The 9336-nt window shown below is 40.1% G+C and overlaps 1 protein-coding gene across 8 annotated transcripts in view; it reads right to left on the bottom strand.

Annotated features, from left to right (window-relative positions):
* Positions 1-2092: 2092 nt before the first annotated feature.
* The window catches only part of KDM4C (lysine demethylase 4C), a 411111-nt gene continuing 403867 nt past the window's right edge, over positions 2093-9336 (bottom strand). For 6 of the 8 annotated variants that reach the window (XM_072841280.1, XM_072841281.1, XM_072841284.1 and 3 more), the window contains 2 exons: positions 7757-7849; positions 2093-3176 (listed from right to left, as the gene is read on the bottom strand). In XM_072841280.1, coding sequence (XP_072697381.1) covers positions 3000-3176; positions 7757-7849 — 270 coding nt within the window. In that variant the 3' untranslated portion in view covers positions 2093-2999. Of the gene's footprint in view, positions 3198-7756; positions 7850-8949; positions 9184-9336 lie in introns of all 8 variants that reach the window. The other 2 variants (XR_012037931.1, XM_072841282.1) reach the window with 2 other exon arrangements.

Genomic DNA, 9336 nt, shown 5'->3' with positions numbered 1-9336 from the left:
CAACGACTGCAAATCTGAATTCTCAGAAGGAGTTTATAGTACAACTGAGTTTTTCAACCAGCCAATTATAATTGCTTCATGTCATGAGAATTCCTCTAGTTAGCCTCAAGTTTATGGGGCTGATTAATATCTGAAATAAACATAGTTTCATTTCAGATCCCTTTTACATAAAGGCAAAAAAAAAAAGCGCACAATGTCATTTTGCGATATATACCGTTCTAGCATGATTACTCGCAAAGCTTCCCAGTCATTTACAGCACCGTATGCACTGCAGCCTTGCTTCACATCCAGTGGGCACAGGGAGAAGGGCCAGACCATTCACTCCTACATATGTTTGTATTCCGAGTCTACATGTGTTCATATACTATCAACCAGTAGCAATTTATAATTTATTCCAAGAAGCCATATGTATGTCAGTGGATGCTTTGTGATTTCTCTCTAGATGAACTAAACAAAAGTACCTTAATAAAAGTAAACTGACAAGAATCACACTGTTCTCATTTCAAACACACATAAAGGAACTAAAATGTTATGAAATATGCCAGGCAGTTTTTATTAATCTCCTAACCTCCAGAGAAAGAGATTGCAATTAGATTTACATTAGAATTGTCACAGCTAGCAATTTTTTTAATACCAGAAGCTAGCCTTCAACGATTTCATGCTACACATACACACTAAAAATGCAGTTAGTGTAATGCAAAGAAATTAAAATTACAATTGAAGTGTCATACAGTAAGTGAAAAAGCTTTAACGTCCTGTCTGGTCATAGAGCTAATAATGACTTTATGCAGAATGCAGTGAAACAAAGCTATCTTTCTCAGGAGCCAGGGTGTGTCTGTGGCCTGCACTGTTTTGCTGAGGCCATATACAGCTGTACGTGGTTATAGGAACATTAGTTAAGTGAGCCTGTAAAAAACATCTGTATTTGAGATCACATAAGATTCTGCACATTTCCTCCTCCCTGTGGCAGCCAATCAGAAATCTTGCTGACAGGCAAACTTGTACAGAACGAATGATCCTATTTAGATTAATTCTTCTTAATGCCTTACACAGACCTACTTTCCTGGCATATCGTGGAGAAGACAGGTCAGTTCCATTCAAAACCTAGAGACAGAAAACACAAGCTTGATTACTTGGTAAAATATATGATGATACTGGTAGGGAATGTGAGTGCTCAATCCCTATAAAAGTAAGACTGGTGGGCTCTTCCCCAACTCAGAGTTCAGGCATGAGGCACGCTGGAAAATAAGTACTTGGCCAGCGGGCAGTCTGGAGAACTGAGATTTAACTGTGGTTCTGTTATTACAGATTCAGTTCTTTACTCTCTACTCAGTAACATGATACATCCTCACTCTTTGCGATGGAACCCTGAAGTGCCGTCCAATCCTTGGCTCTAGTCTTTGGCCCATAGGATGTTAACCAACACCAGAGAGTGGATCGAAGCATGCTCCTCAGCTGGGCTCCCTTGCTCTCTGGCCTCTGCCATGGATGTAAGAACATACCTGAGCTAGCTCATTTGGTCCATTGGGATGATGGGTGACATGTGGAGCAGAACATGTGAGCTAGCCCAAGCCAAGGTCAGCACAGCTGCTGAGCCAAGCACGGCTTAGATCAGTCAACCTGCTGGCTTATAAGCCAAACAAGTGCTTATGCAGTTGTCTGTAATACAGTGACTGTGACCATAGCTAACTGAAGCAGCCACGAAGGACTCTGTAACCCTAGGCAATCCTTTCCCTGCCTGGTCCTCCACAGCTCATCTATAAAGTGAGAAGAGGGACTGGAGAGGCCATACAGCCTCTTCTAAAGGTAACTGGGGACCAAGAAACCTGGGGTGAGAAATGCTCCAGATTCCAGGTGCTCAGAGTCCTTCAAGGTCTAGAAGAGGCTGAAGGAAAAACACTTCCATCAGCACTGTAGGCAGGCAGATGAGCCTTTACGCCCAGGGACAAGTCTGAAAGGTCTGGCAATGTGACCAGTTATGTAAAAAGTCTGTGAACGAAGAGGGCCTGACAAACTTTTTAGCCAGCTCCTAAAGAAAACTTGTTTTTCTGTTGATTCAAATGTAAACAAAAAAGCAAGTCAGAAGACAGAATTGGAGAAAATGGAAATTTTTATTTTTAAACACTAGTACATTTTCAGGCTGTTTTAAAAAGGAAAAATCATATTAGTTGAAAACTATGCATCAAAGCATATTTATTTAAACTCTAATTTTACAAACACATAATGAAAAGAAATATATTTTATAAATATCTACTCAGAATATTATGGAAAAAAAGTGTTTAAAAATAACAGCCCCAGATCTCCCTCTTTAAATATATAAAATTCTCATACAATTCATAAGAATTCTTTCTCAAGAGCCAGAAATTTCACAAAGGCCAATAACTCAGTTCTCATCAGACACAATCAAAAGTAATAGGGATATAAAAAATGTAAAAGTTCTGTACAAGGGAAATCACAGATAGCACACAGGTAAGTCTCATTACCATACAGGCCATTTGTGTTTTAAAAATGTTTTATAAAAACTGCCGTTTAAAACAAATAAGTGAGAGTCCTTCCCTGACTGTGGAAAATATATAAATTATCACCCTCCTACCCGGGTATCAAGGTTCCCACCTGCTGGGGGTGGGGAGAGAGGTCTCCATGTGTTTCCTGACTACGGGCCTAATTAGGACCCACCTCCTCTGTCAGGGGCATTTTTTGGTGGGTAATTCACTACTATTTCCTTTCGTTTAGAAAAATTCTTTGGGATCTTACAAGACAATTGCTCACAAGTGGAAAGCAAGACCAGGGGATGACTTCAGATTGTTGTATCCAATTAGTAACACTTGTAATCTACGGTTTGGGTGACCAAACTCCGTAGAGCCTAATTTTCCACCGTCAGAGACATACCCTATCACCTACCCCAGGGAAACACACTGTGTGGCCCCAAAGTTGTCCCTTCATCTTTCCTTCTCCAGCCCAAGTTGCTCTGTTGCCTGCAGCGCAGCAGCATATGCAGATTACTGTCTCTTCTGACACTTCTTCTGAAAAGAGCTCTTCAAAAAGGTGCGGTACACGGGATCATCCACATATTCATTCTTAAACCTGGAGCTCAGCATTCTTTGTCTCTTTTTTTCCCCCTGGATTATGTCTGCTCCATAAAATGTGTCTTCAAATCGCATATCAGAGGCTGTGGACTAGAAAGAACCAGCGTCACACTGTGGAAAGCACGGCATTTGACGACAAGCATGGACAAAAATCTGATTCCAGCCAGCTTGAGGTGGCTTGCAGAGGCCAGGCACTAGCCCAGGATTTGAGGGTTTTCCCACCTGCTCCATCCGGGCTCCTGTTTCCATGTAGCCTCAACTTTCTTCAGGATCTCCCACCCCCAGGGACCTTTCTGCAGCAGAAGCAGGATTAAAGTCTTGTCATTACATCTCCCTCACTGGCCATCTTCCCTCTCTGCCTCTTGCTTGACTCGGTTTTTGACCAATCTGTCAATGGTCATTTCTAATTCATCCCATTCCTATTTACCTCTGGGTCTCTGCCCATACAACTTCCCGAAAGTATCCCAGCTCCAGTCCAGTTCCTCTCACACCTGTCTATCCTACATGTATTTGACTATTCTGTCCCCCAAGTATTGCTGGGAGCTCTCTTCTCTGACACTTTATAAGCCTTTCCTCCTGCCTTTCTTCTTCGTCCTCCGGGTGCTCACTGTGGTGTCTCTGGTGTTCCCCCTTCTTACGCTCTGTGCAACTCCGATGCTCCTGATGTTGTGCCTTTCTTGACATCTGCTCCCTGAGCCCTCATGCCTACACTCATGGCTTCCATCCCTGGGTCTCTGCCAAGGATACTCACATCTCTCACTCTGCTTCAGACCTCCTTCTGTGTGCAGGCCTGCATGTCTAACTGCCCAGCAGGCATCTTGGTGTATTGATCCCAGGGGCACCTCAAATCAACCTGCTCTAAATTGAACTCAAAGTCTTCCCTCCCCATTACTATTTCCCTCTACTCCATACATGGCATAACCATCCTATCCATGTGACTACACTGATCAGAAACCAAAAAGTCACTGCAAATGGCCCCTAGCCCCTCCTAAACGTTCCTTGAAGCCCTCCATCCCTTCTCCGTTATCCCTGCTGGCCCATGGCAAAGGCCTCACATTTCCTCCCCTAAACCACCATGGCAAATGCCATACTTCCAGGATATTTTCTACAGAACCATGAGAAGAAGGTGCTCTACACACTAACTAATTATATGACATCTCTGCTTATCATCTTTCAATAGCTTTGCAGCCTTTTAAGATGGCACCCAGGCTCCCTAGACCTACATAGCGTGGTAATATCCTACCCCATGTTCTGGGCAGACAGAATTATTTGCAGTTCTTGGCCACACCTTACTGGCATATACCTTTCTGTTATTAGATGGGTTTTTTCCCTCTGCAGGGATGCTATTCTATTTTCTCTGCCACAGGCAAACGTGCAGGACCTTCTTTTGGTTCCTGTAAGACTTTAAGTGTCAACGCAGTGGCATGAGGGCAGTTAGGTTTCTCCCTACTGGTGACTTCTTGAACCCTTTGTTGGTGAGGATATTAGGTAGTGAGTATGGATTTTTACAGGTTCTCCACACCAAGTAACATGCCTGGCACTCAGTCGTAGTTCAATTAATTGTTAGCCAGGTGAAAGAATGTGAGCTTTTTCTGTTATGCTCAGGTAAAGGCTACATTAAAACACTATTTTTGCTTCCTAATTCCCTATTGTCTTGTTTCCTAAAATGTATTTCCAACTGGTTTTCACTGAGGTAGATCACTCTAGATGATGCCAATACACGGTACATCTCACTGTCCCTGAGGCCACCCCCTGGTTGGTGACACAAGCAGAGTACAGCTTTGAGGACTTGAAACACAGGTCAATTATGGAAAAGAGATAAATAATGAAACAGCTACAAAGAAGATTGAAAACTAAAAAATGGAACCAAGTGCAGAGTGGGAATGCTCCTGGTCAGTTCATGAGATGGTTATCCAGGGTAACTAACAGGCTACCTGCATGGACACCCCCGACACTACCTTGTTTCAATCGGAAATAAAATAACTAAAAGATTATGGGTTGGTTGAGCACCCTCTGCCATTAGGAGAAAACATTTTTGTTTCATTCATTCTTGGCAAAGTACTTCCTCTGAGTATTTCTCCCTTTTATAAGTGCTAAAGTTATCAAAGGAGAAAAATAAAACATCTATGAGAGTGTTGCCGTTGTGCGAGAACAGCAAAAGTCAGCCTCTCAAATACAATAATAAAACCGATTTACCAGCAGCAATACTTAATTATGCACTGTTGCCATGGTTATTCTGTGAGACAATAAAAGGTAATGGGGCCATTTCTGAAGTTAGTGGGAAAGAACCCCCGCAAAAATCACTGAGGTGGACTGCTGACTCTTTTGAAAAATTTCTTTCCAAGTCAGCGTGTGTCTAGGTGAACAGAAGTCATTAAAATATGAGGCCTCCTGTTTAGCAGTGAGGCTGCTAAGCCACCCGTCCTTTAAAAAAACAAGAGAGATTAATCATAAAATATCTTCCATCAATGAGTTTTCCAATTAGATTTGTTTCACCAAATGGGAAAAAAATAGCAGTCACAGACCAATGAAGGGCCAGAGGGTTATATTCTAACCTGAAGGAAAGGCTGGTTTGCTATATAAAAGGAGCACGTAAGTCTTCGATTCACTGAAAACAGAGATAGCAAACCGGACTTAGTGACTGTGAACCTTTGTTCTTGCAGATATTTTCTACTAGGTTTATTTTTATATTTATTTTTTAAAGATTTTATTTATTTATGAGAGACAGAGAGAGAGAGAGAGAGAGAGAGGCAGAGACACAGGCAGAGGGAGAAGCAAGCTCCACACAAGGAGCCTGACATGGGACTCGATCCTGGGTCTCCAGGATCAGGCCCTGGGCTGAAGGTGGTGCTAAACCACTGAGCCACCAGGGCTGCCCTCTACTAGGTTTAATTGTTTGACATAACAGGTTACATTCAGATAGTATATGTGATTTATATATTTTTTACTGACTTACTTTTAATTCAGAAATTTTCTCTGAGAATTAAAAAAAAAGTTGGATGTTGGTATGATTGTTCAGAGAAAGGGATCTTAGGAAACTCAGGAGCTGGGTTCAAATAAAGCTATGCAGGAAGGCAACCTGGTATTGGAGACAAATCTATTATGGAACAGAGAGATTATGATCTGAGCAAAAAGCAGAAAGCATTCTTTTAATACGATTAAGAAATAGTATTTGAAATCTGCAAGACCCAGCTGGTGCTTAATCACACACGCACTAGAAAATCAAAGACCTGAGAGCCTTAGAGAGACTACCTACTCTATTCCCCACCCTTCAACCTCTGGGTGAATGAATGAATGAATGAATGGAGGAGGGGGAACAAGGGAGGGCAGGGAGAGGAGGGAGACCACAATGGCAGACAGGAGCACAGCATGAGAGGTAGCCATCTTTAGCATTTTGAAGAAGAAGGTTGCTCTTAGGAGATTTTAAGATGTAGGGCATGAACAGATATTTTTTAGATCTTTGTTAGGATTTAGCCATTGTCTTTACAATAGGAATATCTGATTTTCTCTTTCCCTGCAGCTTATCTGGTGGTTAGTCTATTTTCAGGTGTGTGGGTCCCCTCTGTGTCATGTTGCTCGTTGGGTGGGTAGCAGTGCTGTTACTATCACTCTGCTCTTGACTATTTCACTTTGAAGGACCTTCCTCTCAAGGATGCCACTCAGAGAGTTGATACCTGGTGCAGTTACCCCGTTCCCAGCACCTCACCTGAATGGAAAAGGAGCTAAATATACAACTGAAGATTTAAGGAATCCAAGGATTCTCCAAATTAAGTTAACTCTATCACTGCAGAAAAGTATATCATAAGCATTCGCTGAAAACTAAGGGTATCGTTTATTCTGGAAAAAAAATTCATTTTAGTCAGAAAAATCCTATTCATTCAAATTTCCCTGTTTAGGATTTATCATTTTGCAAATGTGGTAGATGCAATTCTAAATGAGTAAAATTGACTTCATTTCAGGGTCCACTAAATATTTTATGATACAATAATGAAAACGAAGTTATTGTGAATTATATTTTTTAACAGCTTCAGTTTTGATTATTTGTCCATGTTTATTTGTCTTTTAATGGCATGTATAAAGCTTGAAACTAAAAACATTTTTAAAAAAACAGCTTTAGTATTCCCACATCTAGTTTTTGGGCTTTTTTTTTTTTTTATTTCTTTAGTTAGAAAAGTGAGAGCCTCCTTTAATTATGAGTTGACACAAACATTAATGAGTTTCTGGCGGGATGTTAATCAATATATTATAAGGCTCTAGAAAACCAGACATTCACTTATACTATGTCCCCTTTGTTATTATTTTTTTACTATGTCCCCTTTCATCTACTATTGAAAACTTCCTTAACATTTCGTCTGCTGATAAGATTATAAATGTCTAGATGGTACCTTTGTATGTTCCAAGTACCTTGCACAGAGGACATATTCAACAACTGTTTTGGTATGCCAACAGACATTAATTTAACATCATTTGATCTCATTAGAAAACAAAACAAGGAACCTGCACTGGTTTCCTCGTTAGGGCCAAATTTGAGGTTTGCCTAAGTAAGGGAAAAGTTGCACTGGCTTTCTTGAAAATCATTCCACCTAAGTATGTTTACTGCTGGGCTTGGGAAACAGAGAGGATGAAAGATTCCTATGGCAGATCCCTGAGGGATATTTGCCCGCACTTACAAAACGAGCTTTCACTCTCTTGGGTAACTCTTCATCTAAAGTATAGATGTCTTCTCGCTTCATTGCTATCTGGGATCCATCTTCAAATTCAACCTAATGTGAAATAAGACATCATGATATGTATGTGTGTGTATCATACACACACACACACACACACACACACACACACACACACATTCATACACAAAGAAGCACTCACCATTTTCTTCTCAAGGTTCCAATTAACAACATAAAAAAAAGAAAGAAAAAAAGCACTCAAGCAGAACAAACAAGAGAACCAGCCAACAGCTAAGGAAGGAAAAAAAGTTCTTTCCCTTATCAAACCAAGAACATTGTAGGTTTTCAAACAGACCAAAATTCTTGAAAATGAGTGTCTCTGAAGATGTGATATGAAAACTTTATCCTCACCCCCAAAGTGAAAACAAAGAAACATAGCTGCTGTTCAAATGATTTCTCAGAACATGAGATTGTGGCCAATTTTGCATTAAGACTGGTGGGGCCTTGTTGGTACCTTTTGTTTCTTTAAAAGGCTCTGGTACCATATGAGGGAGAAATACTCATATATTTACTCTTGTATAATAATCCTCCCAGAAAGTAATTTCTCAAGTTCTTAAAACTCACTTTTGTCAAATTCAACCATTTGGCCAGGAAAATCCCAGGTTCTCAACCTCATAATATGTAAACCACAGTAATCTGTGAAAACCTTCATCTAAAATGAAAATTAAAAAAAAAAAAATGAAAATTTTAAACTTTTTCTTCAAGCTAATCGAATGGCAGGAAACAATTTTATAACCAGTTTTTTCAACATTTTAGGAGGTTTTGTCAGAGAAAAGTGACACTGGCTAACAGAAACCTAGAGCATTTGGGGAAAATTCATCAAATTCCCTATTCAAAGTGATCATTCTTAGTTTAAATTTAACCACATATGACCATCAGGAACAAACAACAAAGGGGATGCAATCAGGATAGAATATCTATCTAACGCTGAACCATTTATGATATTTTTGAAGTCCCCAAGTTGTCTATCTGAAATCTTTACATGTAAAGCAATTAAAATAAGCTTGCACTCCTGGTTAAAAGATAAGTGAAACTATGCAGCTATACTATGTAAATTTAAAAAAATCTGCTGGAGTTTAAAATATTACAATAAGGATAATACATATAATTAAATTTCTTATCCATGTACTGCTCACATTTGACTAAGCTGAAACAACAGGGTGGAATTGGGTCTTGGTCACAGGAGAGCTTCCCATTACTTCCCAGAAGGCTGAGATGGGGAGGCTTCTCTTCCTGGTCTTGTTTTAGCAGAATGGTTTCTTTAATATTTAATTAGACCAAGGTGTCATCTCACTTATACAATTTGATAGCATAACTAGAACTACTTGTGCCTACAAGTAGTTTCTTCTGTTTTAGATCATCCAAAGATTCTAAAAAGAGAGAAAGGCAATTATTAAAACTAAAAAGGAATATGGTGAGATGACCAATCATTCCAAGACCAAAGGGTCTCCCAGGATGCAGGATTTTAGCACTAAAGAACAGTCCCTTGCAAGCTGGGATAATTGTTCACCCTAGATGGGACA

This window comes from Canis lupus, chromosome 10 (genome assembly GCF_048164855.1).
Source record: "Canis lupus baileyi chromosome 10, mCanLup2.hap1, whole genome shotgun sequence".
In the NCBI taxonomy this organism is placed as follows: Eukaryota; Metazoa; Chordata; class Mammalia; order Carnivora; family Canidae; genus Canis; species Canis lupus.
Note: the sequence above shows the minus strand (reverse complement) of the source record. Positions and strands in the feature narration are given on the sequence as shown.